The following is a 17665-nucleotide window of genomic DNA, read 5'->3' as shown; positions in this document are numbered from 1 at the left end:
CTAGTGTCAACCAATGTTGCTGTAACGAACAGGATACTCGTATGCAACGGAATATTCAGAATATCTAAAATATATAAATATCCATTATAGGACAAGTAATAATATATATAAGAATGTTGAATGTACAAGAGATATGAGATGAGGTATGATTACAAATGAGGGCTCGCTTATATCCCTAGGCAGGTGCCCCTTCATGAACAGTCATGTCCTTAGAGACATGCAACTTCAGTATACTAATCGTTATTTTAATTAATTATTATTTATCTTATCAATATTATTTTTATATATTATATTCATAACATTGCCTTCCTCTTCAGAAAAGCTTTGTCCTCAAAGTTTACTGCTGATAAGACATGTCATCTGTTTGCTTAGGCTTGAGAATTTGCTACCCTGGATGAAAGCATTTAAATATCTTGAGGGTAATTCAATTCCAATTCATCCAAAACACATTCATAGATCAGATATATGAAGAAAAACTCACAATACTATTATAACAGAACATCGTTTGAAATGTGTCCCTTCCAGAAGCCGTAAAAGAAAAACCAACCAAACTTGATATTTGGAACAATCACTAATCTCAACAATAAAGCACATCTAAAATAAGATGTCTTTTTTGGCAAGCATATGTGAGCATAGGATGTTCAGTACTTGTGAACACAGTGTCTTTATCTTAAGTTGATTGTAGTTTGCCACAAGCTATTGTACACATGTTATGTAAGCCTCTGGCTTGACAGTGCTTACTACCAGAGGGAAATTCCCTTCATAAAAAATTACAAAAGGACAATTTTTATTCCTCTTTCAGTTTGAACTATGAACCATCAATATATCTATGAATTTCATAAAAAGCTTACCTTAAAGTAGTCAAAGATAATTAAGCATTGCACAAGAACATGGCGTCGAAAGCTAGGATCTTTTAACTGCAAAAGAAATAAAAAGCAATACAAGTTTGATAAGAATAATAGATTATAGAAATTATCATAATGTCACGTGAAGAGCCACGGAAAGTGAAGTATCAAAAGATAATTAAAGGAAGAAATAGCAAATGCACATACTGAATCTCTGTATATCTGTAACACTTTTGCTTTGCAGATACATAGAAAAAGAAAATATTAAGTTTCCAGTATGTATATGGATCTGCTAGATTTTTAAATAGCCAGAAGCTGGATTCGGCAGCCAAACAGCAAGTACAAAAGAAATATAAAAATATTTTTAACATTGTAAAAAAATAGAGATAAGAATCAAAACTATTATGGAATCACAACAGTAGAATCATAAGTTATAACCACAAAGACAGTTCTCATGCATATTACTATTAGCCACCGATGCACCATAACTGATCATTTGATAAGGCATGCCGCATAACCATCAATAGTAATTGATAACTTTGGAGACCACTACAGCATAGGCATAAAGCAGGTCATAACAGCATTTTGTTGCTCACATCCACATGTCCATATCAGGATACATGGAAAGGCTAGATAAAAGTGTAGGTGAAGTTAGCAACAGCATAGCACATAAGGATAGATCAGACCTTGACCATCACAAAACATCAAACCTTCAGAGCAGGCCTTGATAGAGCACATCTTGACATGAACCATACCATGACCCGGAATGGGGCTTAGGAATTTATCTGTTAGGAGTTTGGGGTTTTGGGATTTTTCATGAAAGACAATTTTTGGTGGGATCTGTTTCAAAATTTCAGAATCCAATTCATTTTCCACTCGTTCTGTTCAAGGATTTAGGATACATTTCCTTCTCCAGGGGATCCACTTCCATAATGGATTCTGGCAGACCCAAATCCACAGATCCTACACAAATGGGTGGCAGATCTGGTAACATTGAGAAAATACCTCTAGACTCATCAGTTTACTACTCGTCAGATACTTGATGCTGAAAGCTGCAGCCTCGCCTTCGTCAAGATCACTTGCATTTGCATCATCATCACCAAGGGGTTGAGCTTCAAAAGTATCCAGCACAATCTGAAGCAGCCAACAAGAACAAAATCAATAACAATCAACAAAACTAAAGAATATATGGTATAATAAATTTACTAGTTAAAACTCAACCTTAGCAGGAAGGGGTATACTGCACCTCAATATATCCACAATGAAATATATGTCCATACTACGATGTTCCAAGCTTAAAATGCATATACCCAATCCGCTAAAAAAATGCAGTGTGAATATAGGTAAATACTTACAGCTAAACTTGCAATGAAGTTCTGCCACTTGGTAAGAGTGTGAATCATAGGAGCAGGATTGCAAAAATATTCCTGAAAAATAGCACAAGCCAATTAAAAAAAACTGAACAACTTGTCTCATTTTCACTCCACATAATAGAGAAATAGAAAGAGCCCAGAGGAAGACTTTTTGTTATGACAAACAATCTCACAGAAATAAATCCATGGGCGGGAAAATAAACAACTCTATTGATTCTAAATCAAAGCAAGAAAAGAGATAAGTTTCTTATAAAAAATACAACTAGCTAGAATCTCACAACCTATTCAACACAAAAAGTTACCTGTAGACTCCAGAATGTCTTGTAAAAATTGAAGTCAATAGAAACTCCTGCCGAATCAAAACATAAGACAAAGAATAACGTATATCCTCTATAAATTAATATTCAAACTAACTAGAAAATAACTGGCAACACTAGACAATTATTCACAGACCTCAAGTGTTGAGACATTCACATTTAAGAAATACCCAATTGAGCTAGCAGAAAATGATCTTCGACTTACCATCAGGAGGATGTTCTTTTTTATACTTTGTCTCATTAGATGTGTTGAAAATTCCCTTTATGTTAACAGCTGCATTATTTGAAGCAATTGCAACAAAGCAATCAATCAATATATCAAATTACATCAATGTACATCAATATATCAAATTTGAGATCAGAATATTGCATATCAAGGACAAAACAACATTGCCTACCTGAACGCTCTGACAATGGGAAAAAATGTGCTAGAAACATAAGAATGCGACCACAGAAGATGACATCATTTGCCTGCAAAAGTAGACTGGCTTTACAAGCGCACTACTAAAAAGTAAAAACCATTCATCTAACCCTTGAATTATATGTTACAATAAAATTCAAACAATAAAAAACCAAAGCATCACCAAAATTACATGAGATAATCATAACTGTAACTAACACCATACAATCACAATTCCCAAAGAGATTGTCTACTTTCTAGAAGAAAAAATAATGGAAAATTAAACTTATTTTACTCTACGTAGTCCACTGGTCTGTGATTCAAGATGTCAGCATCAATCATGTGAATAACAGAACACAAAAGCAGGAAGCAAAGAAGCACTCTATGACACAGTATTAAAACTAAAAGCAGCAGTCCATTCCAGAATCCAAACCACTCTGATATTCTTGAGTTCCTCAGTGTATTATTTGCTTCTACGGAGAAGTGCAGTTATTCAATGATATAGAAAAATATGTTCATTTGCAATATTCTGCTGTGACTCAACAGAATAAAAAATAAAAGAATGCCAATCTAAGAAGTAAGAAGCACTTTATGATATTATGTTGATCTATGGCAGTAGTCCAGCTCAACTACTGACATATTGTTCTTCATTTTCTGTAACCTGTTTCTGCCAAAATAGTACGGTCCTTCTATCACTAGGCACACTGTAAGCCTACCTCACCTATCTTCATTGATATCTTGAACATATTTGAAGTTTTTCAACTTAGGCATTGTATAGAAGAATTTATTGGACAGGAATATTTTTTTTTGTAAATTGATTTGTATTACCTCAAAATATCCAACTATATCAATCTTTCCATCACTGATAAGCACAATACACAGCAATACATTCACTACCTCCCTGGTCTTACTACCTAGCTTATACATTACGTCTATCCTGGGTGGTGAACCCAAGAATGATCATGGATCCCTTTGAGGATCCTTTTTTTCCTTCTTTCTTGCGGACATCTATCCACCCTGAGGAATTGTCAGGAGCAGATGTAGATGATACAATAATAGTGTTTTCCTGAGTCAACTCCAATACTGGGGTCTGCATTTGTAACTGCTTCCTTATCCCTATCTGAGTGATCTGATTCATGGAAGCGTTTGTGTCCACTTTTTGATGAAGCTAAAACCATAGTTATGTCTCCTGTGGCATCATTCAAGGGGTGGACCCCAGCATCCATAGGATGTGATGGCGCTGCATGTGGCTGAGCTGAATCTGAAGGAGTCGATTTATCTGTAGAGGTTTTTTTGGTGCTGAGAGTTATCTGGCTGGTGTGCTGGAAATTTCTTAGATTCCATGGAAACTTTTGGGTCTTTCAATCCTCGGGGTTTATTCTTGGTAGCAAGAGGGGGAGAGTGCCCTTGAGAAGAAGGGCATGCATTCTAAAGATGACCCAACTGTCGACAAATCCTACAACAAATAGCCCTATTTTCATAGTCCAATGACTGCGTATAAGTAATTTCTTTCCAGGGAAGAAGGATTTTTTTCTGGCAACACACTAGAGAGATTTATTTCTACACATATGCGGCTAAGTTGCACAAAACGCGGAAACGGGTACGAGTTTCCGAAACGGGAAGCGATACGAAACGTGACCTCCCCAACTTTTGGAAACGGGGAAACGCGATATATATATATATATATATTGAAAATATATATATATATATATTTTTATATATATATATATATATATTCAATATATATATATTGAAAATATATATATATATATATATATTATATATATATATATATATTGAAAATATATATATATATATATATGCAATCATAAAGCATAAATGATACATTATAATTTATTACACTTAAACATTAAGATTTTATTTACATCACATTTACTCATGAATGATCACATAATGAAAATAAAAATATCGGAATATCCAAAAGCAACCTTTATTATATATCCAAATCTCAAAATCAGCCTTTATTTATATTAATATATGAGGCTGCAAGTACAATAAAGACTATAAGGCTGCAAGAGAGAGATCCAAATCAGGATTTTTTGCATCCACATCCCATTCTTTAGAAGGACCATTGTTGTATTGGGAGTCTCCTCCTACATAGTTGAACGACCTTAGTGCTCTTGATTAAATACACGTTTCATACCCTAGTACCCTACATGATCTTGATTATTGGGAGTTTCCCATGCATAGAGGGCTTGGTTCTCTTGACTAAATACAAGTTCCATACCCTAGTACATGATAAAATCCAATGGAAACATTGCAATCCCTCCAATCCTGAAATCCTGAAAAACAAATAAGTCTGCTGGATTTTGAGTGAGATCTAAAACTCTACTTTCTCCATATGAAATCCAATGAGGGCGAAACCAATCTCAAACATCCTGAGTCATTTCATGGTAATGTTAAAAATTTAAGTAAAAGGAAGAAAATGAAAAATAAAGGAGAATATCACTTTTACTTTAAGAATTTAACATTACCATGAACTGCATATCAACAGGGCAAAAATTCACTTTTATAACTTTAGACACGCATCTAGAAGCAACAAGAAGTCACTAACAAACTCTAAAAGTAAATTAAAAAAAACACAAGTTAATGAGGAAACGTGGGTCGTACAGCCCTGAAATGCATTTCCGGCCGTACTAGCCACGTTTCCATTTCGGTAAACGTGGCAGTACGGCCAGAAACGCATTTCACGGCCGTACCAAACGCGTTTCCGCGTTTCGTACCCGTTTCCGTACAGAAACGGACCTCTATACCACGTTTCCTGCAACATAGATATGCGGGAAAATGTAACAATACCTTTCTCAAGCCTGTCTGTGTCTACCTAGATGAAACGGCCAATTGAGTTATCCACTTGAGTTAAAATATTTAGATTTAGCAAATGAAGGGGCATATTCGGGAGCCTAACCTAAATGGGTGTGGGCAAAGATGGCATAGAAAGAGGGTTAAAACAACAAAAATATGGTTTCATGCAAAAAGCCCAGCTCGACCCCAAAACCAGGGTCCTTTGTAGAAAGCCCTATCTTTGTCCTTCAAATCCCTAAATTTCACCACAAAGAAACCTTTAGAGCAAAAGAACAGATCTATATTCAGTGTCCAGGTCTGATGGACCTAGTACTGAAGCATAGTTGTCGATGGCCAAAACCCACTAAAATGGAAAATAACCGCATGTTGCGGAAAATCCACCCTAGAATCATAGGAGATAGGGTGATCTACTTTAATACCAGAGATATCTTCCACCTGATCCACAGTGAAAGAAGGCCATAAGAGTTCTTTAGGAGTCGGAGGAATGGGCCCTGGACTGACGACATCCTTAAAAGACAGATTTAGAAGCAGAAGGTGCACCCGCGCGTACACCAACACCGATTAAGCTTGCAACAAGAGAGATTGAAGTGTCCTCAGTAATGGCACAATCACTGGGTGAATGCTATTCCTGGAGTTGTCATCCTCCGTGAAGAAGCCGCATATAGAAGAAAGGGATTCCTGTTTGAACTTTGTTCTTGAATTTTGGAAGAAAGCAAAAACACCATATATGTTGCTTTCACCTTAATGTAGAGGGTCCCACCAAAGAATGATCTAACAAAGACAAAAAATTGCAGGAGATCTTGTGTTATAATTTCATCCCGAGATACCTCGGGGATTCCTGGGCTAGTCGCTCTACCTAAGTCAATCCACGATAGACACCCTAGTTTATTGCTTCTGAAATTACACTTAGCCCTCTCCTAAGCCAGAAAAAAGCAGCGAGTTGGCTCCCTAGCATCGCCCTTTTTTTCTTTGGTAGAATTGAAACACTTGTTGGTCGAATCACCAGATGTGGATATTTTGCAAAACAAGTCTTCATGGCCAACAGCATCAATGTACTCAAAATCTAATGGGACAGTAATTCATTCGCCAATCACCATCAAAACTCTGTTGATGGATGTCATGGCCAAGCTCAGCCTTAGGGTTTCTAGAGACTATCTAATCTGATCAATTGCGGCCACTGGACCAATGGCATTGTTCTAGCACAACACGCCTCTCAAGATCTTGATCTTGGCACCGTGCTTGGGTACTGTGGGAAGAGGAGGTTCACAGCTAGGATTTTGCTTGAATCCCCCTTGGTCAAGTTTGCAGGAGGAGAGAAACCTTTCGTGAGAACGATCACCTGAAACCTGACAGATGGCCCTGTTACCCACCAAAAGTGGGTGACCCCTACGAGAGACTTTTCTCTTATTCATCCTTCCAACCAACAGCCAGCAACCCCTGAGAGTCACTAGTAGCCAATGACTATGTGCTATACATATTTCCGCCACCTGCACGAGTCATGTTTTTCCTTGCCTATTTTCCAAAAGCACATGTTGGAAGGTGGGTTTTTGATCAAAAGGTATATTATTCAATTTGCAATTGGATGCTTATGCTTGTTGTATTTGGGCATATGACATGGATTATGGGATAACTTGGAAGAAAGAATGGTCATGGTCGTGATCTTGTTCCCTCACATTAAATGGGTGCTTAATTTTCAATCCTAGTCCAATTTCACCTCCCCTAATGACCCAATGGGTATAGGAGGGGCACTACTTGGGAAGCCATGATTGACATATGGTGTCCCCATCTCTCCCTATTGCATACTTACCATTTTCCATCTTACATTACAAGCCCCTAATCCACCTCCATTCTTCAGGTTAAACTTACCATTAGTTCATTGGGAATTTAGCACCCACACACCCTCATCCCTGGGTAGGGACCCGGAAATGTACCCTGGGAGGATGATGCAGCTAAAAGAAATGGAAAACGCATATTGTAAATGGCAACTATTATATCTTATTTTCTTTATCCTTGATATTTGCTTGTGAATCTTTAGTTATTTTCTTCATTTTCTTTAGTTATATATTTTCATCAAACAATATCAAGAAACAATAACAACAAAAGAGGACACAGATGCAAGCTCTCAGCCATGGAAAAACCCCTCCAAGGGGAAAACCCGGAAACTCTTCTCTTCTAAGAATCTGCTTCAAATGACATACAAAGACCAAATCCCTAAACCAAGTCCTTCTCTAGTACCAAGTTGGCCCTTCCTCTGATCCTTTCATATTGTTCCTTGTAACTTCGTCCTACTAGCAACAGTGCAGCTACTTGACCCAACAACTTCAACCTCCAGCAACTTCGTCCCAACAACTACTATAGAAACCCTAATCTATCTTCCTTTTGAGACCTTCCAGGAGAAAACCAGCTCTACCCAAGGTCAACAAGGTCAAGACAAGAATTTCGCTCTTTCCAGCAACTCATTCCTGCAATTCTACACCCCAGCAACAACTTTGCTCCATAGCCATTCGGACCTGCAATTTCGACTTTCTACTACAGCCCAACAACTCCATAATTCCGCACATGTGAGAGACATAGAGCCCAAAAACAACAAATTTCGTCCTCCCAACTTCTCCTAGACTTTCACTCTCCTTTTCCCAGCTTCCTGTTGAAGAATCTAGGGCATTGATGTATAGTAAGATTCTTCTAGACTTGATAACAATTTGCGAAGCACTTTTACAATTTATCTCGTTAGCTTGATCTTCTTCTCTTCCTATTAATGCATGTGTGTTTTCTTCATCAAACTGCTACCAAAACACGAGAAACAAGAACACAAAATATTGGCTCTCTGGCAAGGCAAAACCTCTCTCTCTTAGAGAGGAAAACCCTTTCGTAAATTTCTGTTATTGAAGCTTCTATTGATCAATGCCAAACCCTAGACCCTTGACAAGAATATCCTCCAAGCACAAGTCAAATCCTTCCTCCTCCTTGCACTTTGTTTTCCAACACTTCGTCCTCCTTCTTCCAGCACTTCGTTCCCCGGAACTTTGTCCTCCTCCTTCCTTCTTCGACTGGAGATAGACCTTGTTTATGTGAGCTCTAGAAGAGATACTTGTCTTTTATACTTGGTGAGATCCTTCACCTATGGAGACACCTCCCTTTTCTTGACTAACCGAGTTTCTTCTTGATGTGTAGTTGTAGGCTTGATATGACAGCACATCAGCCCTAGTTTCTCACACGTGTGGGTGGTTTTCCTAAATATTTGACACCTTCTATCTTCGCTTGGGAGAGCCTCTTCTTCGCTCTAGTGGGAGGCCTTATAGGCCTAAGTTACTAGCCCAAACAATGAGAGATATGGGACTGAAATGTTGCTACTGTTATGACCGCAGAGAGGCCACTTTCTCACACGTGTGACTGTGTTTGACCCTTAGAACAGCCCCTTAAACTTCGTTCTTGTCTTCTCCTTCTTTGCTGCACTAGAGGCTCCTTATAATCGGCTTCTTTCACTCTTTTCTCAACTTCTCTTGCTCGTTGATTCCAGAGGTGAGTTGCTTGTCATTGGAGGAGTGGACAGCCTCTATATATAGGGGATTGCCCCTCCCTTATGTCAATTTGAGGCAAACTTGAGGACAGTAGGCCGACTTGAGTTTTCTTCATCGTTTTTGCTCCTTTTGGTGATGTCGTTGCATGGAGAGGACTTGTCTTTGCTTGGAGGGATATTCTTTGACTCTTATACAAATATATACATGGTGTAACATGCCCTTAAGGGTCTTCAAACTTTCTTTTGACTCTTTGACTCACCTATAGCACTTTAACATGTGCTAGACCTATTTCAATGAGCAAGAAACTCATTGATAAATATAACAAAAATAATATTTCTTTTCTTGAATAAATACAAATATCAAAAGTACATTTATGAAAACCAAACCTAGTTACAATTTCTGCAACACTCCCTCTTAACTAGGGAGGTATTCATAAATCATTACAAGGTGTTTGGCTATTTTTCAATCTTGAAGAATTCACATAAGAGAAACCGGATTGGCAATCCATCTATTATAGCATCATAGTAACCAACATTGTTCATAGCAAGGCCTTGACTAACATCTCTATCTCTCATAAGATCAAAGCACAATGTTGGCAAGACCAATGACTTATAGACACCTTAGTTCCTTGAGTATGTCCTTCTACAACTATTCTTGCCTTGGGTTCCCATCCCTCAAAGAATGTCAGTCCTCTTGCCTACTCTTGTCTTGGATGCCCTACACATCCTCAAAGAGTATCAGATGCTAGATGATTACCCAATCCTCCCATTCTTTCTTCCCAAGTGAAGACAATAATGTTGTGTCTATCTCTTCCTCTTAATTGAGGAAGACATGCCCAAGTTTCCTCTGACAAGGAACTTGCCCAAGCTCCTTTGTAGTTGGGAACTTGTTAGAACTCCCTCTTAACTAGGGACTTGTCCATTCATCAGCAACTTCCTTTTCATGGGTCCTTCAGCTGCTTGATCTCCTTCTTTCCTTCGATGTCATGAAGTCTTTGTTTGAACTTCTTCTTGGTAGGGCACCGACCATCGATCACTTTCCTTCCTGGTTTTTCATGTCATTGCTCCCTTCGTGGAAAGTGGCCTTCTTGATATATATCAAGTCCTTTTGTCATATGGCTACTCTTTTGTCATCTTGTCTATGCTTCAGAATCTATGTTGCAGGAAACGTGGGGTAGGAGGGCGTTTCCGTACGGAAACGAGTACGAAACGCTGAAACGCGTTTGGTACAGCCCTGAAACACGTTTAAGGCCGTACTGCCACATTTCACGAAACTAAAACGTGGCCAGTACGGCCTGAAACACGTTTCAAGGCCGTACGACCCACGTTTCAGCATTTACTTGTGTTTTTTTAATTTTTTTTTTATTATTTGTTTTCTAATCTATTTTTACGTTAGCCTAGTGACTTCTAGTTGCTTCCAGATGCCTGTCTAAAGTTATAAAAGTGAACTTTTGCCCTAGTGTTGATATGCAGTTCATGGTAATGTTAAATTCTTAAAGTAAAAGTGATATTCTCCTTTATTTTTCATTTTCATCCTTTTACTTAAATTTTTAACATTACCATGAAATGACTCAGGATGTTTGAGAGTGGTTTCGCCCTCATTGGATTTCATATGGAGAAAGTAAATTTTAGATCTCACTCAAAATCCAACAGACTTATCTGTTTTTCAGGATTTCAGGATTGGGGGATTGCAATGTTTCCATTGGATTTTATCATGTACTAGGGTATGGAACTTGTATTTAATCGAGAGAACAAAGCCCTCTATGCAAGGGAGAGTCCCAATAATCAAGAGATTGTAGGGTACTAGGGTATGAAACTTGTATTTAATCAAGAGCACTAAGGTCATTCGACTATGTAGGAGGAGACTCCCAATCAAGCACGAGACAAAAAATTAGAAATTTCTCGTGGCTGATTTTGGATATTTCTATTTTCATTATGTGATTATTCATGAGTAAATGTGATGTAAATTTAGATACTTATAGTTTATGCATTGACAATTGACAATTTTATCATAATGTAATAAATTAGAATGTATCATATATGCTTTATGATTGCACATATTTCTTAAATGTCCTATATATATATATATATATATATATATATATATATATATATATATATATATATATATTCGTGTTTCCCCGTTTCCAAAATTTGGGGAGGTCGCATTTCCCCGTTTCCAAAATTTGGGGAGGTCGCGTTTCGTATCGCTTCCCGTTTCGGAAACTCGTACCCGTTTCCCCGTTTCGTGCAACCTTGTTCAGAATACTTATCACATGGATGCTTAGTTGTACTTCCTTGTTCCCATACTTTGATTTAGTAGCGCTTCATGACTTCATCCTGATATTGCTTCAATATCAAATGGTGCTTTTGCTAGATGGCTTTTTCATCATGACATCTTTGTAGAGTTGAATCAGTTATCTGCACCTTGCTATCTCCAAGGCCTTCATAGGTGTCAAGGGTCCTTTGATATTTTTCTTCTTTTGTCAAAGTTGTCATGCCTTCTTTCGGGAGACGTTAATGAATCTTGTGAGATAGTGATTCTGTCAGACCAGGATGTAACTCCTCAAATGTAATCGTATTATTCATTCAGGTTGTTCATTATTATATACAATAGGGAGTGACTATTCAATTCATCTCTCGATGACTCTTCATTTCCTTTATTATGTATTTACACTAATTACAGGTGTTCACCCAATCCCTATGATTAGGTGTCAACATTCCCCCCCTTAATCTAAAGGGATATTGGTGAGTCCAAGCATCGTTCTGAATTTTTCAAACTTTTCTCTTCCAAGCGCTTTGGTGAAGATGTCTGCAATTTGCTCATTAGTGGAACAACGGCGAAGAAGGACTGTTTTGGCCTCAACATGATGTCAAATCAAATGATATTTTGCATTGATGTGCTTCGTTTGATCATGGAACTTTGGATTCTTGACCAACTTTATTGCCGAGGTGTTGTCAACCATGAGTGGAGTCGATTGTACTTGTTTTACCTACAAATCTTCCAGAATTTTCCTGAGCCACACAATTTCTTTTGTTGCCTCAGCTGCTGTCATATATTCTGCCTCTGTTGTGTAATCTGTTGGAACTGATTGTTTGCGTGATCTCCAGGAGACAGCGCCTAATCCAAGACTCATAGCATAACCTAAAGTAGATGCCCCAGTTTCTTTGTCTCCATCAAAGTCTGAATCAGAGTATCCAATTAAGCTGAAGTCACCCACCTGTGTATACTAGATTCCAAAGTCTTGAGTTCCCTTCAAGTACTTTAGAACTCTTTTTGCAGCAGACCAATGTCCCTCACGAGGCTTTTACATAAACCTGGAGAGGATTCCAACAACAAACGAAATGTTTGGTTTGGCAGTAGTTAGGTACTTGAGACTTCCTACAAGATGTCTACACTTTGTTGCGTCGTCAAATTCTTTTCCTTCAATGGATGTGAGCTTTAAGTTTTGTTCCATTGGAGTAGTCAGAGGATTGCATTCAGTCATGCCAAACCTGTTCAACAAATCTCCAACGTACTTCTTTTGAGAAAGGAATATGGACTTCGGATGTTGAGTTACTTCAATACCAAGATAGTAATGAACATAGCCCAAATCAGATATTTCAAAACCTTTCCTCAATTCCTTCTTTATGGATGCAATGTAGCTCTCATTGTTCCCTGTCATCAAAATATCATCTACATATACCACAAGATATACAATTGTTTTGCCAACCTTCTTGACAAACAAAGTTGCATCATCAAGATCACAATGTTTGAAATTGAGTTTCAGAAGATGCTCAGTTAGCTTTTCATACCAGGCTCGCGGTGCTTGTTGGAGGGCATACAAGGATTTCACAAGTTTGCATACTTTATGTTCATGTCCTTTTACAGCGAATCCTTCAGGCTTGGACATAAAAACATTCTCTTTTAGATCTCCATTCAAGAAAGCAGTTTTTACATCCATTTGATGGACTTTCCAACCATTATGAGCTGTTAAGGCAAAGAGTGTCCGGATGGTAGCCCATTTTGCTGTGGGGGAAAAAGTCTCCTCATAATCGACCCCTTCTTTCTGTGCAAAACCTTTTGCCACAAGCCTAGCTTTGTGCTTGTCAAGTGAGCCATCAGCTTTATACTTGTTCTTGTAGACCCACTTGCATCCAATTGGCTTGCTTTCCAATGGAGGATCAACTAGCTTCCAAGTGTCATTCTTTATCAAGGCATCATACTCCTTTTGCATTGATTCTTTCCATTCATCATGAGAAGCAGCTTCTTTGAAGGAAGTTGGTTCAAAATCTGTAGATAAATTCAATTCACAATCATAAGAAACAGCCATATCAACAAGTGAATCAGAGTCATCTATAGCACCTCCATTTTGCTGGGTTGAATTTCTAGTTCCAATCTTTCCAACCTCATCAAGATGAACACTTTCAAGTGTCTTTGTCAACCACTTTGGGGGACCTTTTTGAGATGGTCTGAGCTGCTCCGTTGATTGAGTTGGGACTAAATCAAGATTGAGTCTCCCAATTCTGTCAATCACATCACTCAAAGTATCATCTGTTGTTGGAGTGTCATGCGAGAGAGAGAGAGTGCTTCAGAAGAAGATTCCACAGGTTCATCTAGTATAGAAATCCCCCTTCAAGATGTGGAATCTGATTATCAAATTCTTGAAATGATTTTGTATTTGTGAATCTATCCAAGCGATCAAGTTGTCGCTCAACAACATTGTCAGCTTTGGATGATTCAAGAAAGATTATATCTCTAGATACAGCAAACTTTTTATTGACTTCATCATAGAGACGATATGCTTTGGAGGTGTTTGGATACCCCAGGAAGATACACTTATGACTTCTTGCACCAAGTTTGTTTCTATGTACCTTTGGTATCAAGGCATAACATGTGGAACCAAAGACCCTGAGATGCTTTACCGAAGGAATGTGCCCATACCACATTTCATAAGGAATCTTGTTTCTAATAGCATTAGATGGACATCTATTCTTTACATATACAGCACATAGAACTGCATCAGCGCAAAACATCATTTTTATATTTTTGAAAAACATCATGGAGCGCACCATATTTAAGATTGTGCTATTTATTCTTTCAGCTACTCCGTTCTGTTGGGGATTATAAGGCACAGTTGTTTGATGTTTGACCCCATGTTAGCGAAGATAGTTTTCAAATTCATTTGAAGTGTATTCTTTTCCATTATCAGTGCGAATAGAGCCAATATGAGATTGTGCATTATTTTCAATCCATGTATGAAAGTTCTTAAATGTTTGAAAAGCATCAGATTTGTTCTTCAAGAAATAAACCCAACACATTCTAGTGTAGTCATCAATAAATGTCATCATATATTTATTTCCATTTGCAGAAGGAACAGGCATTGGACCACATAAGTCTGAATGAATGAGTTCAAGTTTTCTATGTGCTCTGGAATGTGAATCATGAAAAGATTGTTTGTTATGCTTTCCTAGAATGCAAGCATCACATTGCTTAAGTTTCCTAGGAATTGTAGGCAAACCAGTAACACCATTTTTATTCAACTAGCGGTGGCTGTCATAGTTCAAGTGTCCAAATCTAGCATGCCATAATAAACTTGATGGAAATGTACCTTCTTCATAATGAGAATTGTATGAGAAATTTTGTGCACGAGCAGAGGTACCCTACAGCTTGAGAAGCCTTTCTTCTTCTATCCCCGTCATGACAAGTGAGTGATCTGATGCTTTTCTCACCTCAAGCTTGCCATCAAACATATGAATGGAGTGTCCTTGTTGGCGAATGTGGACCAAGGACAGCAAGTTTCTCCTCAGTTGTGGGAGATATAAAACATGATGCAGAAGAAAGTCTAGAAGACTAGGCAATTTAAGCTTAATTGTACCAAGCCCTGATGGCTTGAGTTTTGATTTGTCCGCAAAGTATACTGCTCCATCAACATTGTCAGTAAATTCTTCAAAAAATTCTCTTCTAAAACTCATGTGACAAGTTTCTCCTGAATCAAGCAACCAATCATTTTTCCAAGAAGCAAGTGAAGCAATAAATAAGTCTTCATTTACTCCAATATTACAGTGTGCCACACATAGTGAGCAGATTTAGGTGCTTTACCTTTCTCTTTATCATTAGTTTTACCTTTGGGTTGGTTTCTTTCATGCTCAATTATGTCTCAAGGCAACTTGCATGTGGATGCATCATGTGATCCATCTCTTTTGCAACGTATGCAGTGCAAATCTGACTTTTCTCCTTGAGAGTGTTTGCCCCCCTGCCTCTGAAATTTCTTCCTCTTCCTCTCGAAAAATCTTGAGCAAGATTCTTCTCTCTATGTGCAAGGCACACAGCCTCTTCAAAAGACTGAGGAGTTGTCTTCTTCCCAAAAGCTTTCTCTCTTTCAGCAATTTTTTTCACAAGGGAGTCAAAGGTAATATCTTTGAGGTTTCCATTTGCTTGCAATGACTCAAGATAATTTGAGTAAGTGGGATAAAGTGCCTTGATAAAAGCTATGAGAGGAATGTCCAGTTCAACATTAGTGACTTTGATATCATGCATAATAGATTTTACTTCTAATGCAAGAGCAAGAGGATCATCATTTTGTAATTCAAGGGTGAACAATTTAATCATGAGTTGAACAACTTCAAGTGCAAAGTGTGAGTCATAGAGTTCCTTCAGTTTTTGCAAGGCTACAAAAGCATTTGAAAATGGCGAAATATGTGACTCACCTCTTCATTTACTGATGTTGCAATCAATGCATAAGCCTTGCTGTTCTTATTTCCCCAAATAGCTAATTCCTTGTCTCACGTAGGTTGTTCTGGCTCTTTGTCTCCGTCTCCAACACACACTCCTTCCACAGCTCATTATAAATGAGAGTGTGTTTGACTTTCTGCGACCATTCAGGATAGTTCTCCTTCCCAATGAGAACCACTCCCACAATAGATATCAATGAATGCATTTCAAAAAATGTGTATTGTGTAATTCGACTGCTGGTTAACTTTGTAACCAATCAGTTGCGCTTAAATCCAATTCTGTACGTGGATTTTCCCCTTGAGGGTCCCACTTATCTGACCAATCACTGTCGTTCCCTCGTTGACTTCTCCTTTTATCAAGCGCTTCAGTCCGCGCCGTTGGTCTCACTTCTCTAGATCCAACGGATATCGCGTCCAACGGAACCAAAAGGAATTAAAACTCCAATTCATAACCTTATTGCGTCCATTTTTAACATTAACCTGCGCCTACTTTTGAAAGCGATATGTATCCGATCAATCAACCAACGAACGGCCTTGATGGCTGGAACTCAACGAGGTTTTAATCCTGTTGTATAAAACCTTATCGCGTCTGATATTTATGTTAACTCACATGCATCTTCTGATACGATCACCGACAAATCTAACCCGTCTAATCGAACGGTTGTCGCGTCACCCGCTCGCCAACTAGCTTGGCCAATCTCCACCTTTAATCAATCCCGCTAGATCCAACGACTATCGCGTAATCTCGCATGACCTTTAGGGCGCGCGAGATACCGCTTACACTTATCAATACCACCCACGTGCTTAATTCATATTTATAATAAAGGCGCGCTTAAGGAAAGGTTTAGCGCTTAAACTCAGTATTTAGTGCTTAAAACTAATTGACTGTGATTTATAAATAAAATGTATGAACAGAGAAAAAATACCCGATAACCAACCGAACGTCTGCAGCAGTTGCCAGAGAGGGGAAAACCTGTAGAACGGTTATCAAATTCTTGAGAGAGGCACACCTGTGGTCATTTCTGCAAAATAGACAGAACATAGGCAGAAGGGAGTTACAAAGCAGAGAGGGAAGCCAAAAATGGTGCTGGCTCTGATACCATGTCAGACCAGGAGGTAACTCCTCAAATGTAATCGTATTATTCATTCAGGTTGTTCATTATTATATACAATAGGGAGTGATTGTTCAGTTCATCTCCCGATGACTCTTCATTTCCTTTATTATGTATTTACACTAATTACAGTTGTTCACCCAACCCCTATGATTAGGTGTCAACAAATTCTTTGTGACCACGGTGTTCTTCACATGCTTGATCTATTTCTTCATTTGTTCCTTCTTGGATTGATTAGTCAACCACCTTATACTCCTTATGGGAGCACTTCTTCATGTTGACCTTTATTGCATTGTAGTACATGCCTTCGAGCATATCATTGGTGAAAGAGATCCTTTTATTCTTGATCATGCTTCTAGAACTTTTCCTGTGACCCAATATATATGATGACATGACTTGAACTTTGATGCATACATACCTCATCTTGATTCTGCTTTGATCATCTCGGCTTCATTTGATAGTTCTCCTCGATTGGTATAGCCTTTCTTGCTTGATCTCCTCTTGTCTGCATATCATCCTTTCTTGAATCCCATAAATGGGACTCCCAATGAGACATTTGTCCTT

The 17665-nt window shown here is 38.2% G+C and overlaps 1 protein-coding gene across 2 annotated transcripts in view; it reads right to left on the bottom strand.

Annotated features, from left to right (window-relative positions):
- THO1 (nuclear matrix protein-like protein) overlaps window positions 1-17665 on the bottom strand; it is a 368535-nt gene that overhangs the window by 191839 nt on the left and 159031 nt on the right. For both annotated transcript variants that reach the window (XM_089379707.1, XM_089379706.1), the window contains exons 7-12: window positions 2934-3006; window positions 2741-2809; window positions 2521-2567; window positions 2201-2272; window positions 1851-1979; window positions 852-917 (exon numbers count right to left, since the gene is read on the bottom strand). In XM_089379707.1, the coding sequence (XP_089235833.1) occupies window positions 852-917; window positions 1851-1979; window positions 2201-2272; window positions 2521-2567; window positions 2741-2809; window positions 2934-3006 (456 nt within the window). The remainder of the gene's footprint in view (window positions 1-851; window positions 918-1850; window positions 1980-2200; window positions 2273-2520; window positions 2568-2740; window positions 2810-2933; window positions 3007-17665) is intronic.

The sequence above is a fragment of the Pinus tabuliformis genome, chromosome J, assembly GCF_031772625.1.
Source record: "Pinus tabuliformis cultivar Carrire ecotype Pingquan chromosome J, CPIR1, whole genome shotgun sequence".
NCBI lineage: Eukaryota > Viridiplantae > Streptophyta > Pinopsida > Pinales > Pinaceae > Pinus > Pinus tabuliformis.
The sequence above is the reverse complement of the archived record's forward strand: the minus strand, read 5'-3'. Positions and strand labels throughout refer to the sequence as shown.